General features: G+C 37.7%; 1 protein-coding gene across 1 annotated transcript; it reads left to right on the top strand.

Moving 5' to 3' along the window:
- The first annotated feature begins 1,407 nt into the window (after positions 1-1,407).
- LOC107771707 (uncharacterized) lies at positions 1,408-21,055 on the top strand. The gene is made up of 7 exons (XM_075247973.1): positions 1,408-1,599; positions 2,572-2,750; positions 13,913-14,660; positions 14,990-15,076; positions 15,234-15,293; positions 19,444-19,607; positions 20,535-21,055. The coding sequence occupies exons 2-7, from the start codon at positions 2,619-2,621 to the stop codon at positions 20,808-20,810; spliced, it is 1,467 nt and encodes a 488-aa protein (XP_075104074.1). The 5' UTR covers positions 1,408-1,599; positions 2,572-2,618; the 3' UTR covers positions 20,811-21,055.
- The last annotated feature ends 1,335 nt before the right edge of the window (positions 21,056-22,390 follow it).

The following is a 22,390-nucleotide window of genomic DNA, read 5'->3' as shown; positions in this document are numbered from 1 at the left end:
GACTTGAAATGTGAATCTATGGGATATTTCGTAGTTCTTGATGTACTTCGTATGCCTCTTATTTGAATTACCATGATTTCATATGTTGTTCTATTTGCCTTACATGCGAGTACTATTCCACATGTACTCACGTCCCTTTTGCCGGGGGCGCTGCATCTTTTAATAGATGCAGGTATACCTCTACAAGATGATATGGATCTTTGATAGGGATCTTCTGCGCAACAGATTATGGTGAGCCCGCTACAGTTTCAGTGGGTATTCGAGTCTATTTGGTTTTATGTACTTAGGTATCTATGGTCATAGAAGCTCCATGTACACTGTGGGTCATGTACTTAAGTTTTAAGTTTCGTCATGTATTTATGTTCACAGATATTTATGAAGCTATGTACCCATCACGGGAGAAACAAAAAAAAATTTATGGGCCATTGATCCAAATGTATTCAGTATGAAAGTCAAGATCTAATTATGTTTTGATAAATCATGCATGAGTTACGATGAGAAGTTGATGTAACGTATGTTTGCTCGACTAAGTTCACTCGGTTGAGTGCCGATCACGCTTCCTTAGTTCAGAGCGTGACAGAATCGGACATCAAAATGCATGAAATTAACATTGAAACTCAATAACTTCTAAAAACACAACCATGCGTCATATTCCTATCAAATCAACTCGGAATGAAGTCAACCTACGGTCAAACTTATCAAAATTCTAAACCTTTAAATTGCCAACGTACGATAAAACAAACCGAATCCACCTAGGGACCTCCTAATCCAACTCCGGGCATACGCCCAAGTCCAAATTCACGATACGAACCTATCAAAGTCATCAAAACACCGTTCCATGGTCGTTTTCACAAAAGTCAAACCTTGATCGACATTTGCCACTTAAGCTTCCATGATGAGAATCACTCATCCAAATAAATCCTGAAACATCCGAAAATCAAATCCGACCATGCACACAAGTCATATTACACAATATGAAGCCACTCAAGACCTCGAACCACTGAACGAAATGCGAAAGCTCAAAACGATTGATCGGATCATTACAATAGATTTGTAGTTGAAAGCTATTATCAAATATAAGTATTTTTGCAATATATACCCAATTAAAAATTTATTATTTTAAGATTTTTTTTTTTAATTTTTGAGAAGGGATTTTTGCACTTATACAAAGACTAAATATTTATATATAACTTTTTAAAAAATTATAGACATTGGTATTGGGTACATGGGCAACTAAGACTAGTATATTAAAAAGCAAAAAGAAAAAGAATTCATCATGATATTAAATATGCAATATAGTGGGTAAAATAGTCATTTAAAATTTAGATAAAAGCAAAAGAATATCTAATGTTCAAAGTTGAGGGGGATTTTGATAAATTTCACCCTTCATTAATTAGCAAAACTGTAACAGAAATTGTAGGTATCTTAGTGAGAAGTACTAGTACTTACAGTACTACTTTGCTCCTGAGTTCCGTATTTTTGCTTTCACCAGAATTCGTCCGCCCGAAAGCGGCGCTAGCAGAAACTTTGCAACTCAAAAAGAGAAAGTCATAAAAGCTGTCGCCCTTTTTGGAATTCTTCCGCTGCTCTTCTCAAACGGTATTCGTTTTTTCTCTCCACTGTTTGTGCCCCTCTTTTTACTCCTCTTTAATGTGTATAAGAATGAAGTCCTATTCTTCTTTCTTTAAAATTTTTGATTTTTGATTTGTGAGTATGATTTCTTAACCATCTTTGCCATGATCATCACATTGGTTCATGTAAGTGACTGAATTGCATGAAGGGCTACCCAAGAAAACAAAGAATTGTTACTGCATTGTTATTTGGGATATTTCATCCCCCTTTTATTTGCTGTTTGCCTCTGAAATAAATCAAGAATTCAAGCTATTCCCGGATTGAACTTCGAACATTTTTTTTTTTCTGCTTGTGGATCCTATGTAAGTCTGCAGCAGCGTGCATATATGTGATTTGCATCTTCAGAGGGCAAATTAATTATGAGTTTGGGCTTTGGTCTGGAAGCTACAATGTACTCGAAAATTTTGTATTAGGGAAGATGGACAATTTACAGAAAACACAGGGTGACTTCTTCACGTATGTCAAAGCCTTACTGGGCAGAGTTACTTGCTACCTGTGCTGGGAGTTCGTAGATACTTGAATAGTCAAGAGGCGCCCAAACTGGCCGGGACACCTTGTTATAAGAAAAAGAGATGGAAATTCTTGTTAAATTGTTATATGAAACAAGTTTGCGTGCATCTCGACTAACAATGTTCCATCAGTCTCAAGTTTTAGTGGCCTCTGAACAAACTCTTGGCATCTCGATGTACCTCCTCCCTCCGGAGGCGGAGCCAGGATTTGAACTGTATGGATTCGGGATTGTAATCCTTTTAAGTTACTGGGTTCTAAATTAATAATTTTTACATATTCAATTGATTTTTTAAGACCAATACATGATTTGAACAAAAGCTACTAGGTTCAGCCGAACCCGCATTCCACACTCTGGCTCTGCCCCTGCCTCCCTTCCACTGGACCATCTCTAAACAATATTTACATGATTTTTTTATTTGCTCTATGTAGGGGAAGAAATTTGGGGGAAGACAAGGTACTTTATCAGGAGAAGAGAGATGGTTCACCGGAACGAAGCATGTGAAAAGTGCACGCAAACCTGCCTGTTGATACATGGACAGCGGGACCCCTCACATATTGTGAACTCTTTCTTCAAAGTCATGATCGATAAGCGCTTCTCCAAAGTTCTGGTATTATATGATCTTAGACTTGTTTTGAAAAAAATAAAATTAAAGTCTCCTTCTAAATAAAGCATTTGTTCTGATAACAGTTCTTGTTTAAGTTGTTCTTATATTTTCTAAAATTACTTGTTACATCCAATAGCTTGTATGTCGGAGGTTAATTAAGAGAAACTTTCTGTCTTTTCCTAGTTGTAGTCGTACCTCAATTCCCTTTAGCACATTTAATTAGTACTAGTCTCTATGGACATGCGTTGGCACGTCGTCTATAGAAACTTTGTCATTTATTATCCCCTCCGTTTCAATTTATGTATTTTAGTTTGACTAGGCACAAAGTTTAAGAAAAGTAAGAAGACTTTTAAATCTTTCGGTCTTAAACTAAAGATATGTGTAATGTACCAAAATGCCTTTGGATCTTGTGGTCTTAAATATGCCATGTGGAATCTTGGAGTTAAAGGAGTTACTAAATATAGAAAGAGGCATTCTTTTTAAAAAGACTTAAAAGGAACATAAGACACATAAAGTGAAACAGAAGGAGTAGAATTTTTGTGCAAGAAAATAGTGAAATTTTAACCGTATTAATATTCAGAAAACATTTAGGGTGTGTTTGGTATGAAAGAAAATGTTTTCCTGGAAAATGAATGGTTTTGTCACTTATTTTATCCTTGTTTGGTTGGTGAGTGAAATTTTTTTTCCGGAAAATATTTTCTAATGTTTGTTTAGAGAGTAAAATATTTTTTTAGGAAAATAATCTTTTATGCTACTTTCCTTACCGCTTCCCCCCTTCCCCAGATCCCCATGTTTCTATGCTCCCTCTCCCCCTCCCCAAAACCCCAAATACCCAATATTTTGAGGACTCTATTTTCTTCAAGAGCTTAATTATTCTTTTAAAAATTCACACAAATCCAAAGTGACTAATGTGCTGCTTTACTTTTTCACGCAAAAATAACGTTGAAATTTGTGCTACATAACTAAAAAGAAAATACTATTTTTTGGTTGAAAAAGAAAGTACTCTTTCTACAACATTAAAAAGTACTTGTTTTGTTAAAATGAGAGAAAATACTTTTTCTACATCATGAAAAGAAAGTACTCTATCTACAGCATGAAAAGAAAATACTCTTAATAATATTTTTATTTAGGATGGGTAGGACAGGCTTGGGGGAGGGTGGGGGTAGGTGTGGGGTGGGTGAGGTGTGGAGGGGTTGGTGGGGATGGGGAGTACAATGGGGAAGTTTGAAGAAGAGTTTTGGAAAATGTTTTCCCTTCTTTTGATAGGGAAAACATTTCCCTCCAATTGGAGGGAAATGAGTTCATGAGGAAAATGTTTTCCAAAACATTTAAGCCCACCAACATGGGAAAATTGAAAAACATTTTCTGGAAAATATTTCCCTTCATACCAAACACACCCTTAGTTGAGCTATGAAATAGAAATTGAAGTAGTACATATGTAACTGCATAAACTTCAATTTGCTTTGATCCAATTAACACTAGAAGGCATGTAAGGATAGTAGGTCTCTTTAGTTTTTACTATAATCCTAACTCATGTTGTAACTGTATGACTAGAGTGCCACTCTTTTGCAGTGAGCCAATCACTTAAAATATCAAACATAATGAAAAATTCATCTATTATCTTCTTGAGGGGAGATTTATTTTTAAGAGGTCGTTTGGTATAAAGGATAAGGATAATGATCCGGGGCTAGAATTGAGATTGTGTGTATCCATGTTTTGATTATAGATATTAGTTAATCCGGGATACGTTTTACACTAAAATGGTGGGATTAGCTATCCCATATAGAAGGTAGGATAGCGAATCCCATGGGATATCCTTTTTTATTCCACCATTGTACCAAACGACATCTATAGGTAAAAAAGTCAATCAACTATGGAGGTATAATAAAACTTAACTGCATGCAAGGACCTTTAAATTCTAAATAATTGATTGAACTTTTAGGCTTTGAAGATGAATAATTTACTCAAGTTTGGTTTAGTCACGGCTTTAAATTTTTTATTTATTTATTTGCCTCCCTATTTCAGCACATAATGAGCAGATAGTAGCAAAACCACAAAAGAAAAACAATAGAATATTAATCTGAATTTATCATATCTATTTAGGAAGAGACTCTCGTTAGCTACATAATCACAAATAACCAAAATATCAAAATGGTGTAAAAACACAAAAGGAAATATATGTTTTGCATTCTGCTGCACATGCAATTCCGTAAGAGAGGTTCCCTTTCCTTTCTTGTCCCCGTTAATCTCAAAATGCTTGCACCTCCTGATTGGGTGTTGTGATTTGCAACCCTGGCGTTGTAATCTCAATACGATCTTCTATATAATTTTTGGCTTATTTGGAAAACATATTTGTTCACGACCTCACCATAACCTCACTGCTTGCCACAGTTTGCCTTTTTTGTTTTAAGTACGTTCAAAATTTTGGCCGGCAATGAATGAGATAAATTGGTAGATATCATTGTTGCTGTTTATTAACTTAACTAAGTTGAACAAATTATAGTATGAACTCAACATGTTAATAAATTCAACGGAAGATCTTTGAGTTCAATTGCTATTAAAGGAGAAGATCTACTGACTTGTAAGCAAAAAGACTAGATAAGAGAAGAGGGCACTCACCATAAAGATAGATTTGACATTATTCATCTAAAAGGAATCTGAAAATCTTTTGTCGTTGTGCCTCAGAAGAACATCAACAATACTTCCCACTATTGGCTTGGCATTATCATTCATCGCTATTTAAATATGTTGTGTGATACAAACATTAATCAAATTCAAAAACTACTTCCAAATATAGTCATGCTTGCCATGCAACATGCGTGACAGGGAGTGAAACTTGAAAATTACCTGAGATCATTGTTCTTCAAGCTAAAACAGTAAATTTCAATAGGGTCATCTGCAATGCTATATATAAATTAAGAACTTTACCAGATTAGATCGACATTACAAGGATAAAAATAAAATGATACCAAAAGAGGTAAAAACCTCATGTTATAAGTGATTTGATTATGTGCATATGTAGCATCTTACATAAATACAAAAAGAAGGAAATTTTAACAGTTTCCATGCGGCAAGTTCCCCCTTCTTCCTTACCCTGGTAAGTCTTTGTGAAATAACTCCAATGAGAAGAAAAGAGGAGTTAAGGCCCTCTTGGCCCGACCCTAAGCACTCTAAGATCCTTTTTCAAACCTGCTGCCGTTTCGAGTCAAGAACAAAATGGCTCGAATGGTACGATCCTCCATCACCCCAGAATGAATGGGGTGATCTCATAGTTCTTGGTCTGGTGAGAATGTAATATGCCAATGGAACACGTTTTATATGTATGGTAACATGCGGTTTAATTTGTTTTTATCCATGTGGAATTAGTATGTATTTGGGACTTCAAGAACCGGTAGAACGTCTCAAATAGCTAAAAATTTGAAACAACTTTAGTTCGAGTAAGAGACGATTCACATTTCTTCACGAATTTTAAATATTCTATTATTAGTTGACTTCAAAGTTCATGTATATTAGATAGTCCTAAATATTACAGCTTTATCCAAATTTCTTTTAGGAAATATTAGCTTTATAAGGGTCGAAAAGTCGAAAAGTTGACTTCAAAGTTTATGTATATATACACACACACACACACACACACATACACACACACACACACACACACATATATATATATATATATATATATATATATACACACACACACACAGTATTTGTAATACAACAACATATCCAGTGTATTCCCACAAGTGTGATCTGAGGAGGGTAATGTACACGCAGACCTTACCCTTACCTTGTGGAGGTAGAGAGACTATTTCCGATAGACCATCGGCTCAAGAAAAGCATTTCTAAGTAGGATTGAAAAAGAAGCCATGTTGAAAAACAGTAGTGAAGAAGCCATATTGAAAATAATGAAGACAAGAACAATAACAACATCAACAAAGCAGTAAGATAACCGAAGCAAAGGAAGCAACCGGTAGTAATAGAAATCAAAGAATAAGATAATACAGTAATGATAGTAATAATACTGGTATGGGAAATAAGGAATAGATACGGTGTCCCAAACTCGACTATCTACTAAGGAACATATATATTTCGAATCTATCTACTTAGCATACTACGTAGGACATGGCCAAATCATCTCAGACAATCTTTTCTCTATTTCATATTCTATGTGTGCTACTTGCATAGTTTGTTTGACGTGATTATTTCTAGCATTAACCCATCTTGTATAATTCCACATCCATTTTAGCGCCCACAGTTCTACAACATTCACTTTATCGATACGTTAGGGTTTAGAGGGCCAACATTTACTCTCATATATCATTACTGGTATGACTTTGCTTCTATTTGTTTTTTATCTTCCTATTGAATTGTACTCCTATAACACTCTATTTAACCATCATATTTTAGTTTTCTTGTTACATCTTCATCCATCATATCGTTCTCCTCTAACACTCAACCTAGATATTTGGATTGCCTGCATTTAGGACCACGATCCCATCAGACAAAGTCTAAGTTGATTGTTGTTATCGGCTAAAGTGAAACTTTATAATCTCATTTGAGTTGTTGAATAAGGAGTTCTTTCCATCTTAGCATTCTTGTGGTTTCAAACTTTGTAGATAACTTGTGCATAGAATAGGATCATTAGAGACATGAACCTACTTGGCTGGAATCTCTATCATGTTGATCCTTGCTTTTCTTCCTTCACCTACTGATGCTTGAAATGGAAGAACATTCAATCTATGACTAGATAAGCCCAACTGCAACTCTTGATCCATTTAGATTCTTACAATATTATACTGCTATGCTTACCTTCTAATGGAACATATAAATATTTTGAAGTTTTACAGCTTATGTAGATTCGTCAACAGAGAAATAAGGCAATGCTCTTAAGCTAGTCATAAAGGTTAAAGGTCCTTTTCAATTTTGAAATGGGATAATCATTGGCTCAGATCTGCATAGTATTTCAAGTCTTTACAACCCCTTGAGTTTCTTAAAACAAATTATATTCCTTGCACTTGCTAATGATCCCAATCCGCATTGTTGAAATTTTGCGATAGAGACCAAACAGCCTGTCCAAATTGCCAACAACCAAAGAGTCCTGAACTCTTTTGTTTTGCAATGTAATAGTTTTTCTCCAGTGTGTTTCACTGTCTAAGTGTAAACCAGGGCAACAGCTTCTTAAAAATTCACCCAAAAAAAGGATTTTTTGAAGTTCATTAAATATGTTCCTAACGATGATGCACAAAAGATGCAAGTCAGTCTTCAAATACCCTTAAATTCCAAAATGAAATGTTTCATGCTTAGAGGAAATAGTTGATTAAAAAATAGAAACTAGAGATTGGCTACTTCAGTTATTCAAACAACTCCATCCCCACCTACAGACCCTTTTTTTTATGAAGTAATTGGTTTCATCGATGGCATCAAGAAGATGCATAAATTACAAAAGAGTATAGCAACTGTTAGCTCCTTACAAATGTTTATACTAGTACTAGGCTAACCTATCACTCACTTGTTATATGATTCTGTTTCTTTGTTTCTTAGTTACTCGTAAAAAGTTGTCTCTTTTAATCCTCAACGTCAACTGTAATAATGATTTGTTTAATAAATGCAAATCTTACTTGAATTAGATCATGTGATTAAGTACTTGCAATAACATGAAAAAAACTAGATCATGTGTTTAAGTTTTGAAGCTGTAAATTTACTTTTACCACTGTGAGAAGGCACGGGAGAAAATATGTTATTGATATTGGATGAACAATACAATACAAGAGGTCCTTATTTATAGCTATACTATACAAGGACATACTACTCTTCTACCAATGTGGGACAATACTACACTATATACATGCTGTAAACTAACACTCCCCCTCAAGCAGGTGCATACAAATCATATGTACCGAGCTTGTTACATATATAACCAATACGAGGACCAGTGAGAGACTTGGTGAAAATATCTGCAAGTTGATCATTCGACCTCACAAACTTTGTAGCAATCTCTCCTGAAAGTATCTTTTCTCTGACGAAGTGACAATCAATCTCAATGTGTTTAGTTCTCTCATGGAACACCGGATTTGATGCAATATGAAGAGCAGCTTGATTATCGCACACAAGTTCCATTCGACTGATTTCACCAAATTTCAACTCCTTGAGCAATTGTTTGGTCCAGACTAGCTCACATGTTGCCATAGCCATTGCTCGATATTCTGCTTCTGCACTAGACCGAGCAACTACATTCTGTTTCTTGCTCTTTCAGGACACCAAATTTCCTCCTACTAAAACACAATATCCAGACGTAGAACGTCTATCAGAAGGTGATCCTGCCCAATCAGCATCTGAGTATTCAATGATCTGCTCATGACCTCGATCCTCAAAGAGTAACCCTTTGCCTGGAGCCGATTTTATATATCGAATAATGCGGACAACTGCATCCCAATGACTATCACAGGAAGAATTCATAAACTGACTTACAACACTCACAGGATAAGAAATATCGTGTCTAGTCACTGTGAGATAATTTAATTTTCCAACCAGCCGCCTATAGCTTGCAGGATCGCTAAGCGGCTCCCCCTGTCCTGGCATAAGTTTAGAATTCGGATCCATCGGAGTGTCAACAGGTCTGCAACCTATCATCCCCGTCTCCTCAAGAATGTCTAAAGCATATTTTCTTTGAGAAATAACAATACCTGAGCTAGACTGGGCAACCTCAATACCTAGAAAGTACTTCAATCTGCCTAGATCCTTAGTTTGGAAGTGCTGGAAGAGATGCTGCTTCAACATAGACTACCAGATAAATACAGAGACTTGAAGCAGAGTGTTGATAAAACACAGAGTGATCAGCTTCACTACGAATCATGCCAAACTCCTGGATAACTGTGCTGAACTTACCAAACTAGGCTCGAGGAGACTGTTTTAGACCATAAAGTGACCGACGCAAGCGGCATACAAGGCCACGAGACTCCCCCTGAGCAACAAAACCAGGTGGTTGCTCCATATAAACCTCATCCTCAAGATCACCGTGAAGAAAGGCATTTTTAATGTCCAGCTGATAGAGGGGCCAATGACGAACCGCAGCCATGGATAGAAAAAAGCGGACTGAAGCCACTTTAGCCACGGGAGAGAAGGTATCACTGTAATCGAGCCCAAATATCTGAGTATATCCTTTGGTAACAAGACGGGCCTTAAGTCGATCAATCTGTCCATCGAGACCAACTTTGACTGCATAAACCCAACGACAACCAACAGTAGATTTACCTGAGGGAAGAGGAACAAGTTCCCAAGTACCACTTGTATGTAAAGCAGACATCTCGTCACTCATAGCCTGTCGCCATCCTGGATGAGACAACGGTTCACCTGTAGACTTAGGGATGGAAACCGAGGACAAAGAAGATATAAAAGCATAATGGGGAGATGACAGACGATGATAGCTCAAACCGACATAATGAGGATTAGGGTTAAGTGTGGTCCGTATACCTTTCCGAAATGCAATCAGTGTACTAGGAGCAGGGTCCGCAGCAGGAGCAGGGTCAGGTGCAGGACGAGAACCAGTTGGACCTGATGGAAGACGCAAACGACGATGATAAGTCAAGAGTGGTGTTCCTGTGGCTGGGGAAATAGGAGGAACAACACTAAACTCCTCAACGGTTGGTATGGATGAAACCTCTATGGTCGAAGGTGGAGGAGGAGCTATAGTAAACTCCTCAAAGGTCGGTATAGGTAAGACCTCAGATATATCATGATGGTCAGCAGAGGTAAAGAAAGGTTTAGACTCAAAAAATGTGACGTCAGCTGACATAAGGTACCTACGAAGATCTGGAGAATAACAACGATATCCCTTCTGAACACGAGAATAACCAAGGAAGACACACTTGAGAGCACGAGGAGCTAACTTATCTTTCCTAGGGGCTAAGTTAAGAACAAAACACGTGCTCCCAAAAACACGAGGTAGAAGAGAGTATAAGGGTGACTGGGAAAACAATACTGAATGCGGAATCTGATTCTTGATGGGAGATGAAGGCATTCGATTAATCAAATAACAAGCTGTGAGAACTGCATCGCCCCAAAAACGCAACGGAACACGAGATTCAATGAGAAGTGTGAGAGCAGTCTCAATAAGGTGCCTATTCTTTCTCTCAGCAACCCCATTTTGCTGAGGGGTATAAGGACAAGATGTCTGATGAATAATTCCTTGAGAAGTCATAAACTGCTGAAATTGAGAAGATAAATATTCTAAGGCATTATCACTGCGAAAAATGCGAATAGAAACACCAAATTGGTTTTTGATTTCAGCACAGAAACTCTGGAATATAGAAAATAACTCAGAACGATCTTTCATTAAGAAAAGCAAAGTACATCTTGAATAATCATCAATGAAACTGACAAAATAACGAAATCCCAAGGATGAACTGACTCTACTAGGACCCCATATATCAGAATGAACTAAGGAGAAGACAGACTCTGCATGACTCTCAACACTACGCGAAAAGGAGGCTCGGGTATGTTTCCCAAGTTGACACGACTCACAATTTAATGTAGACAAACTAGATAAACTAGGCACCATCTTCTGAAGTTTGGATAAACTCGGATGTCCTAAACGTCTGTGGATTAGATCTGGAGGATCTGTAACTAGACATGTTATGGAAGGACTGAGTGAGTTAAGGTAGTAAAGGCCTTCTGATTCACGTCCATGTGCCAATTGTCTGTCCCGTACTGCGGTCCTGCATAATAAAAGAATCGTCAATAAAATATATACCACAATGGAGGGCACGAGTCAAACGACTAACAGATGCAAGACTAAAAGGACAACCAGGGACATAAAGAACGGAATCTAGGGTGATAGAAGACAAGGGATTAGCTTGTCCAACTCCTTTTGCCTTAGTTTGACATCCATTGGCTAAAGTAACAGTGGGAAGAGACTGTGAATATACAATATTTGACAAAAGTGATATATTACCAGAGATGTGATCAGAAGCGCCGGAGTCCATGACCCATGGGCCAAGAGTACTAGACTGGGAAACACAAGCAAAAGAATTACCAGTAACAGAAGTATCAGTCTGAGCAACTGAGGCTACTTGTGGAGATGTCTGCTTACTTGCTCGATACTGAAGGAGCTCATTATATTCTTCTTTAGATAAAGAAAATCCTTGGTTACCTGGAGTCTCGGTCTGAGCAATGTAAGCATTTTTGGGTGGACGACCATGTAAGGAATAGCACATTTCACGAGTGTGTCCAAGTTTGTGACAATAAGAACACTTGGGTCTAGATCTTCCAAAACGACCTCCTCCTCGTCTATGCTCCATAGTTTGAGATGCCCGAACATCCATTGTCTGGGATGCAAGAACAGAGGAATCAAGTATCTGTGATGAGATCACTGGTGGACTTGGTGCTGCAGCAAGGCGGAGTAATCGAGAGAATAATTCATCAACTGTCGGGACAGACGGACTAGCCAAAATCTGGTCGCGTACTGAATCAAGATCATTAGGAAGTCCAGCGAGGGTAAGAACGAGAAACATCTTCTGTCGCTGCTCTTGTTGTTTTTCCACACTAGCAGAAACTGGCATCAACTTCTCAAATTCCTCCATGACTGCATGTACTTGACCCAAGTAAGTAGACATATCCAATTCCTGCTTCTTTAAGTTTGTCATCCGTGATATCACATCATATAAGCGAGATATGTCATTAGTGTATAAGCTGCGTGCCTTTGCCCAAACCAAATAACATGTCTGGAATGGACGAAACAAAGGCATCAACTTGGAATCAATAGATCGCCACAAGATGCTACATAACTGAGCATCGATTTTTGCCCAAAGTGCTATTGCCTTTTCATCTCCATCGCTAGACTGTTTGATTAGATGATCTTGAACACCTTGACCTCTACACCATAACTCGACAGATGAAGCCCAAGCTAAGTAGTTTGAACCTCCCATTAAAGGTTCCGAGGTAATAATAGCACTAGAGCTTCCAGAACTCATGTTTCTAGACCCAAAAGCATCAAATCCCAAAGACATTGTTGCAAATTATTACCAAATAGGAGAAAGAATCAACTGTAATCCACTGAAACAGTGTACGGAAACACAAAAACAGAATACTGGAATACTGTAGCTGTCAGAATAGTACTGTAGCTGTCGGAATAGTACTGTAGCTGCCGGAAAAAACTCAAAGTTGTCGGAATGAAATGAAAACAGTAGGGGTAGGATCGGAATTACCAGGCGACCCAACTGTTCTGAAGGAAGATTTTCAAAAAATGGCCGGAAGTGGTCGTACGCGCCGGCGCGTGGAGGCGCGTGAGGAGGCTGCTCTGGGGTTTGGTCGGCGGATAGTGACTTGGATTTTGCACAACACTGACAGAAATGAAGCAGATAGAAAACAGACTTAAAAAAGTACTAATTTCTCTTTCCCGGAATCGCTGGAATTTATGCACAGCGATTTCTCTTTCCCGGAATCGCTGGAATTTATGCACAGCGATAAGTCTCTCACAATTGCTCTGATACCATGTGAGAAGGCACGGGAGAAAATATGTTATTGATATTGGATGAACAATACAATACAAGAGTTCCTTATTTATAGCTATACTATAAAAGGACATACTACTCTTCTACCAATGTGGGACAATACTACACTATATACATGCTGTAAACTAACAACCACCAAGGCTTGTCTAGTGGTATCAGTGGGAGTTTCCCACACATTAAGTGTAGGTTCGATTCTCACTGCCCCTTTTCCCCTTCCGAATCCTCCTAACTAATGTGAAAAACTTTTAGTTATTAAAAAAAAAAAAAAAAAAAAAAACTCAAACTTCTGAGTGTAAATATTCTTAAAGTCTTTTATGGTATCTACATTCCTGAGAAGCTTCATTGTAGTGTCCGGTTGGTTTCTCACCATTATGCTTTTAGCAAAATCAATATTCATGCTTTTTTTTTTTCTTTAAATAGTTGGCATGCATTTGTTGCTTTAAACTTTCCTAATTTTTATGCAATTTAAGTTGACTGCATGAAGGGACTGAATTGGTGTAAAATTTTGGAACGTTTGTGATAAAGAAATGCTCCATGTATAACTCAAACACTTCCCGATTGTGTGGTGGGAAAAGTTTTTCTTTAACCTAGATGTTGAATTACATATCAGTTTATACTTTATAGCCATTCATATTCTGTGTACAATCTTTTCAGTACTTTCCCCCCGGATTTGCTCGATTGGTGTCTCACTTGACTAATCAAGCAACTTATCTGGAGGACTCAAGTGGACAGAAATGGAAGGTGGGAATATGTATTCATAACGGTTCGCTTGCAATTAGAGAGGGATGGCATGCATTTTCATCAGAACATGGTCTGAAAATGGGGGACTTCTTGGTTTTCCACTATATTCAGGAACAGCACTTTGTTGTTCAAATATTTGGAACAAGTGGTTGTCAAAAGATCAGCTTTGACAATGGCACTAGCACAGGGAAGAAAAGGCAAAGAACTAATTGTAAAGCAACTTCCCAAGATGAGCTGCTACCGTCAAGAAAAAAGTGGAATTCAACACCCTCAGATACTGCTGTACCAGAGTCTGAAATGGCTGATCACGAGCCAGCGACCACAACTTTTGCATCAAACATAGATGCTGACACTGGAATCCTAGAAATAGTTCCCGAAGCAGAAGCAATCAGTGATATTCTACAAGGTGAAAACGGACCTGGTAATCATGTTAGCACCAATTCAATATCACAAAGGGAGTCAAGTTCAGTAGATGAGGTTCCTGTTGAGATGGAGTTCTTAACCTTTAAAGAACCTGTCCACTTCCTTGACATTGGAATCACTCAGACTGAAAAAATTTCTGAACCAGTGAACGATATTTTACTTTTGGGCCAAAAAGATGAAAATGTCCATAATATGGGTCTTATCTCTAGCATGTCTTCAGCTGAAAATGGTGGCAAGGGTAATTTTGCCCCTTTCATTTTTATCGTATCTTCTAATCAATATCTTTACCGTGTCCAGAAACAATGGAAGGGAAAGGAAAATTACTAAAGAGGGAAAATAGAAGGGAAGTGCGAGAGAATAATTAGTGGGGCTAAAAGAAAATGGTCTTTGTCCTCTCTTCTCTCTCCACTTCCCATGCTCTTTCTCTTGATAAACGAAAAAAAGAAAAAGAAATTCTGTACTTTTCCCTTAATTTCCTTCCTTTTCCCTTGTTTCTAAGCAAGTCCATGATTTACTTTGATTGGCTCCAATATATATTTTCAACCGCATGATGATATGATATATTAGGTAGTCATTTGGTCTTGCCATCTAATAAAGAAAGTCGCTGCAGCAATCAGGTTACCAGAGAGAAATCCAATGAAGCATCTCATATTGGTAAGCTTCCAGTCTTTAACATTAAGAATCATTTTATTCTGCTGTCTTAAAATGTATTCTTATTCTTCTGTGACTTTTGTGTGTGACACTAAATCTTTTCTTTATCGGTTTTATTAGATTTCTTCCTGTTAATTGTGGGGTTTTGCATCATGAATAGATAAGCAAGAACGGAAGGAGATGGCAGCAAAAACACATTTCTCTGCTAAAAAGCTAAATGGTATAACATTTTCATATTTACTTTATACTCTCATTTGATCTTGATATCCTTTTCTCATAACTGCACATCATTCCATGCATGTATTCTTATTTGATGTATGCTGCATGAGCCGTGAGAAGTATAGCACGGAAATTTTTTATTTAATTGTGTCTTAAGTGTTGTACAATGCCCTATTTATATACAGTGATTACATAATAATAGGTATCTACTTCTCGATGTGGGACACTATACATTACTAACTATTTAACATTCCCCCTCAAGCCGGTGCATATAAATCATATGTACCGAGCTTGTTACAGATGTAACTAATACGAGAACCAGTAAGAGACTTGGTGAAAATATCTGCAAGTTGATCATTCAACTTCACAAACTTTGTAACAATATCTCCTGAGCTGACAAAGTGACAATCGATCTTAATGTGTTTAGTCCTCTCATGGAACATCGGATTTGACGCAATATGAAGAGCAACTTGATTATCACACACCAGTTCCATTTGGCTGATTTCTCCGAACTTCAACTCCTTGAGAAACTGCTTGATCCAATCTAGCTCACACGCTGCCACAGCCATGGCACGATATTCTGCTTCTGCGCTAGATCGAGCAACTACATTCCGTTTCTTGCTTTTCCAAGAGACCAAATTACCTTCTACTAGAACACAATATCCTGATGTAGAACGTCTATCAGAAGATGATCTTGTCCAATCAGCATCTGATACCCAACAATCTGCTCATGGCCTCAATCCTCGAATAGTAATCCTTTGCCTGGAGCTGACTTTATATACCGAAAGATGCGAACAACTACATCCCAGTGACTATCACAGAGAGAATCCATAAACTGGCTTACAACACTCACAGGAAAAGAAATGTCAGATCTAGTCACTGTGAGGTAATTCAATTTGCCAACCTACCTCCTATATCTCGTAGGATCGCTAAGAGGTTCCCCCTGTCCCGACAGAAGCTTAGCATTCAGATCCGTAGGAGTGTCAACAGGTCTGCAACCCATCATTCCAATCTCTTTTAAGAATGTCTAAGGCATACTTCCGCTGTGAAATAACAATACCTAAGCTAGACTTAGCGACCTCAATACCTAGAAAATACTTCCATCTGCCCAGATCCTTAGTCTTGAAGTGCTGAAAGAGATGCTGCTTCAGATTAGTAATACCATCCTGATCATTGCCAGTAATAACAATATCATCAACATAAACCACCAGATAAATACACAGATTAGGAGCAGAAAGTCGATAAACACAGAGTGATCAGCTTCATTAGGAGTCATGCCGAACTCCTGAATAACTGTGCTGAACTTACCAAACCAAGCTCGAGGGGACTGTTTCAAACTATATAGTGACCTGCGCAATCGGCATACAAGACCGCTAGACTCCCCCTGAGCAACAAAACTTGGTGGTTGCTTCATATAAACTTTTTCCTCAAGATCACCATAGAGAAAAACATTCTTAATGTCTAAGTGATAAAGATGCCAATGACCTGCAAAAGGCATTCAATTAATCAAGTAACAAACTGTAAGAACTGCATCGCCCCAAAAACATAGCGGAACATGTGACTGAATGAGAAGTGTGCGAGCGGTTTCAATGAGATGCCTATTCTTTCTCTCTGCTACCCCATTCTGCTGAGGGGTATACAGACAAGGTGTTTGATGGATAATTCCTTGAGAGGTCATAAACTGTTGAAACTGAGAGGATAAGACATTATCACTACGAAAAGTGCGAACAGAAACATTATCACGACGAAAAGTGCTAATGGAAACTGGGAGGATAAGTATTCTAAAGCATTATCACTACGAAAAATGCGAATAGAAACACCAAATTGATTTTTAATTTCAGCACAAAAATTCTGGAGGATAGAAAATAACTCAGAACGATCTTTCATTAGGAAAATCCAAGTACATTTTGAGTAATCATCAATGAAACTAACAAAATAACAAAATTCTAAGGTTGAACTAACTCAACTAGGACTCCATATATCAGAATGAACTAAAGAAAGAATAGACTCTGAACGGCTCTCAGCACTACGCGTAAAGGTGACTCGGGTATGTTTCCCAAGTTGGCACGACTCACAATCTAATGTAGATAAATTAGATCATCTTCTGAAGCTTGGTTAAACTTGGTTCTGGAGAATCTGTAACTGGACATGCTGTGGAGTGATTGAGTGAGTTAAGGTACTGAAGGCCTTGTGATTTAAGCCCTGTGCCAATCGTTTGCCTCGTAATGCGGTCCTGCATAATAAAAGAATAATCAATAAAATATATACCACAATGGAGGGCACGAGTCAAATGACTAACATATGCAAGACTAAAAGGACAACAAAAGACATAAAGAACGGAATCTAGAGTGACAGAAGATGAGGGATTAGCTTGTCCAACTCCTTTTGCTTTAGTTTGGAACCCATTGGCTAAAGTAACAGTAGGAAGAGACTGTGAATACACAATATTCGACAAAATTGATTTATTACCAAAAATATGATCAGAAGCTCCCGAGTCCATGACCCACGGTCCAAGAGTAATAGACTGAGAAACACAAGCAAAAGAATTACTAGTAACATGAGTATCAATCTGAGCAACCGAGGCTACTTGTGGAGATGACTGCTTACTTGCTCGATACTGAAGGAACTAATTATAGTCCCTTTCAGATAAAGAAAATTCCTGGTTACCTGTAGTCTCGGTCTGAGCAACATGAGCGTTTCTGGGTGGTCGACCATGTAAAGAATAGCACATTTTACGAATGTGTCCAAGTTTATTACAATAAGAGCACTTGGGTCGAAATCTCCCAAAATAACTTCCTCCTCGTCGATTCTCTATAGCCTGAGATGCCCGATTTTCCATTTTCCGAGATGCGAGAATAGAGGAGTCAATAGTTGGCGGTGAGACCACTGTGTGACTCGGTGGTGCAGCAAGACGAAGCAATCGAGAGAATATTTCATCAACTGTAGGAACCGAAGGACTAGCCAAAATTTGGTCTCTCACTGAGTCAAGGTCATTAGGCAGTCCAACAAGTGTAAGAACTAGAAACATCTTCTGTCGTTGCTCTTGTTGTTTTTCAAACTCTAGCAGTGACTGGCATCAACTTCTCAAATTCCTCCATTAACTGCCTGCACTTGTCCCAAGTAGGTAGACATATCCAATTCCCGTTTCTTTAAGTTTATCATCCGAGATATCACATCGTAAAAACGAGATATGTCATTAGTGTATAAAGTACGAGCTTTCTCCCAAACTGAATAACATGTTTGGAATGGACGAAACAAAGGCATTAACTTGGAATCAATTGATCAACAAACTAAATAATTGAGCACCAATTTTCTCCCAGAGTGCTTTGGCCTTTTCATCTCCATCACTAGTCTTCTTGGCTAGGTGATCTTGAAACCTTGACCTTTGCACCACAACTCAACAGAAGAAGCCCAGGCTAAGTAGTTTGAACTTCCCATTAAGGGTTTCAAAGTAATCATCAAACAAGAATTTCCAGAACTGTTGTTTTTAGAACCAAAAATATCAAGTCCCCAAAACAGTGTTGGACCAAATAGCACAGACAATCAAGAACAATAAGAAGCTCAGAAGAACAATGAAGAAAAAACATTGTATCTCGGCGGAAACTGAACAGTCACCAGAAATCTCGCCGAAAAATAAAAACGTTGTCGGAATTTGATGTAACTTGGACTGATAGGCTCGGAATAGCCTCGCGAGCAAGCTGTCCAACATGACTTTTGTCAGAAATTGGCCCGAGGGTAGCTCATGCGCCGGCGCGTGAAGGGATCTCGCCGGAATTTTCCTCCTTCTGGTCGTCGCGTGTGGGAATATTTTCCAGCGGGGTTTGCTGTGGTTTGGTCGCCGGAAGGTGTAGGACCTTGTGGTAGTGTTGGTTTTATCACAACACTGAGGGGAACGTAGGTGACGCAATAACAGCCCTAGAAGTTGCCGGAAATTGACACACGGCGACTGTTTGGCGGAGTTTTCTTTCGCGGATGTTTCTCACCGACGCTCTGAAACCATGTGAGAAGTATAGCACGGAAAACTTTTATTTAATTATGTCTAAAGTGTTGTACAATGCCCTATTTATATACAGTGATTACATAATAATAAGTATCTACTTCCCGATGTGGGACACTGTACATTACTAACTATTTAACATGAGCAAATGCAGGAAAAGAGCCAAACATAACAGAGAAAGATGGTCAAAGTTTTCCAAAGGCTGTAAGTGGTAATAACAAAGTTACCAAAAGTGAGCCTGCTGATTCAGGAGACGCATCATTTCCTGATGCTGGCAGCTTCTCATGTTTGCTACGGGCGGATGGTCGAAATTTTCTGGTGAAAATCTTGCTGAAATATCATTCCTTCTGCTATTATTTTGAGGAATTTCATTTGTTTGTTTTATTCCCTGCAGCATATGCACTGCCTGATTAATGACTATATCTAGAGTGTTTGTTGGAGTGACGTGCATTTTAGTACTGTTTTCACCAATCTTTGGCATTGAATTATTAAAGATATTGTATAGGGGAATTCACACATCTTTGCCAGCATATTTTTCGGCCTAAATACTCTATAATCTTTTCATTAATTCATGAAGATTGAGGATAAGTGCTGATTACTTTGTCAGTAAACTGTTGAAAAGGAATAAAAGAAATGAAAAGCTAATTTCAGTGCAAGCTCCTTTTTATTAAATGAGGATCATGAAATCACCACTGAGCTTAAAGTAAATTATTATATTTTTGATTGTTAGTACTGCTGATAGTAAACTTTGCCTTTGCTTTTTTCCAAAAATTAATGAGAATCCTTTGTGTTTGAAATGGTCATTTTCTTTTAAGGACCAGTGTCAACCTGATTGGCAATGGACATTCTTTTGTTCTTTTTCTTGGTCATAGCAAATGGCTGATTTCAACTTCTTATGCTACGAAGAGCAGATATTCTGTCTTAAGATTTCTCAAGGAAAAAGAGTTGTAGGGTTCTGTGGAACTAGATTTCAAAGAGGAAAATGTCATATCTCATTCTCTATGAAACAGCGCCTACATTCCATTGTTTATTTGAATATTTGGCACTTTTAATCACCTGACCACACTGATCATTCTTTTTTCTTTTCATCTTTTTGTCCTGATTAAAGCTTTCTCCTTAGAGAATGTGGTCCGCTCCAGATTGTGCTTAACTGCCTGTATTTGGCTGAAATTTTCTTTTAATTCCCTGAGTGTATATACTTTTCCTCTCTTTATATTTGAATTTAGACCTTAACATACTGTGTAGGAATTACCACAAAGCTGGCCACAAGTTTTGACGGGCAGGAAAAAGCTGGAACACATTACTATTTTTCTCCAAGGACCAGATGATAGACCCTGGCCTGTCACCTATCATGAGAGAGCAGGTTCTAAGGTTTTGGCGAGTCGCTGGGCAGAATTTACTGCAGTTTATGGCATTAAGCCGGGGGATGAATGTCGATTCCAACTTTTAAATCTGTCAGAACGCAGATTTACGGTACACATAGCCCACAAGTTAGATGTTACTCAAGCTACTTTGAGTTGATTATTATGAGCAGTTGTGAGAACAATGTAATTGGAGTTATGGCGAGAGTTTACTTAATGGTTTTTATACATTCATTTGATTTAAGCAAATCTATAGTGGATTCTGGATTTATATGTTGCGCTGATACTTTAGTTCAGCAATAAGAGCCATGAGATCATATAGATGCTGTTGATAAATTTTCATTAACCAAGGCAATCATGTATCTGATGCATCATTCTTTGAAAGGAACTCTTCAAGTTTTGATACTTTCTGCCATCAACTTTTCTTCTCGGCCATCCCTTCATTATAAGTGTCAGTGTTGACTCACATGTGCTACTCTCGCCGGATAAATGGAGATAGATCAGGAGAGCTTTTATGAAGAAAATAAATTAACAATTAACATGAATATGCATATTTTTTTCACCTTTATAAATGATTTGATCACAATGAAAGTGCATGCATGAAAATGGGGTAGAAATGGCGTGGTATAGCCACTTTTTTAAGTGGTATTTACTTTTTAGCCAGTGTTTTTAATGTTGAGCAAAAATAATCACTGCTCTATTAAAATTGATACGAAAAGTCTTTTTTACCCTTTCTTCATGAGTGATGTGTAAATATTAAGGACATAGTGTCCTTAACTTCATGAGTGATGTGTAAAATATTAAAGACACTATGTCCTTAACATTTACATTGCACACATGAAGTTAATGACACCATGTCCTTAACATTTACAATGCACATATGAAGTTAAGGACATGATGTCCTAAAGTTTAACAACAGAAGTTGCAAATACAAGTTAATGATATTATGTCCTTAACATTTACATTGCACACATGAAGTTAATGACACAATGTCCTTAACATTTACACTGCACATATGAAGTTAAGGACACCATGTCCTTAATATTTATATTGCACATATGAAGTTAAGGACATGATGTCCTAAAGTTTAACAACAGAAGTTGCAAATACAAGTTAATGATATTATGTCCTTAACATTTACATTGCACACATGAAGTTAAGGACACCATGTCCTTAACATTTACATAACACATATGAAGTTAAGGACACCATGTCCTTATTTTTTACACATCACTCATGAAGTTAAGGACACTATGTCCTTAACATTTACATTGCACACATGAAGTTAAGGACACCATGTCCTTAACATTTACACTGCACATATGAAGTTAAGGACACCGTGTCTTTAATATTTATACATCACTCATGAAGTTAAGGACACCACGTCCTTAACATTTACATTATACATATGAAGTTAAGGACATGATGTCCTAAAGTTTAACAACAGAAGTTGCAAATACAAGTTAATAATATTATGTCCTTAACATTTACATTACATACATGAGGTTAAGGACACCATGTCCTTAACATTTACACTGCACATATGAAGTTAAGGACATGATGTCCTAAAGTTTATTAGCAGAAGGTGCAAATATAGGACACTTTGTCCTTAATATTTACACATCTCTCATGAAGATAAGGACACTATGTCCGTAACATTTACAATGAACACATGAAGTTAAGAATACCACGCCCTTAACATTTACACTGCACATATGAAGTTAAGGACATGATGTCCTA

Source organism: Nicotiana tabacum, chromosome 24 (genome assembly GCF_000715075.1).
Source record: "Nicotiana tabacum cultivar K326 chromosome 24, ASM71507v2, whole genome shotgun sequence".
In the NCBI taxonomy this organism is placed as follows: domain Eukaryota; kingdom Viridiplantae; phylum Streptophyta; class Magnoliopsida; order Solanales; family Solanaceae; genus Nicotiana; species Nicotiana tabacum.
Note: the sequence above shows the minus strand (reverse complement) of the source record. Positions and strands in the feature narration are given on the sequence as shown.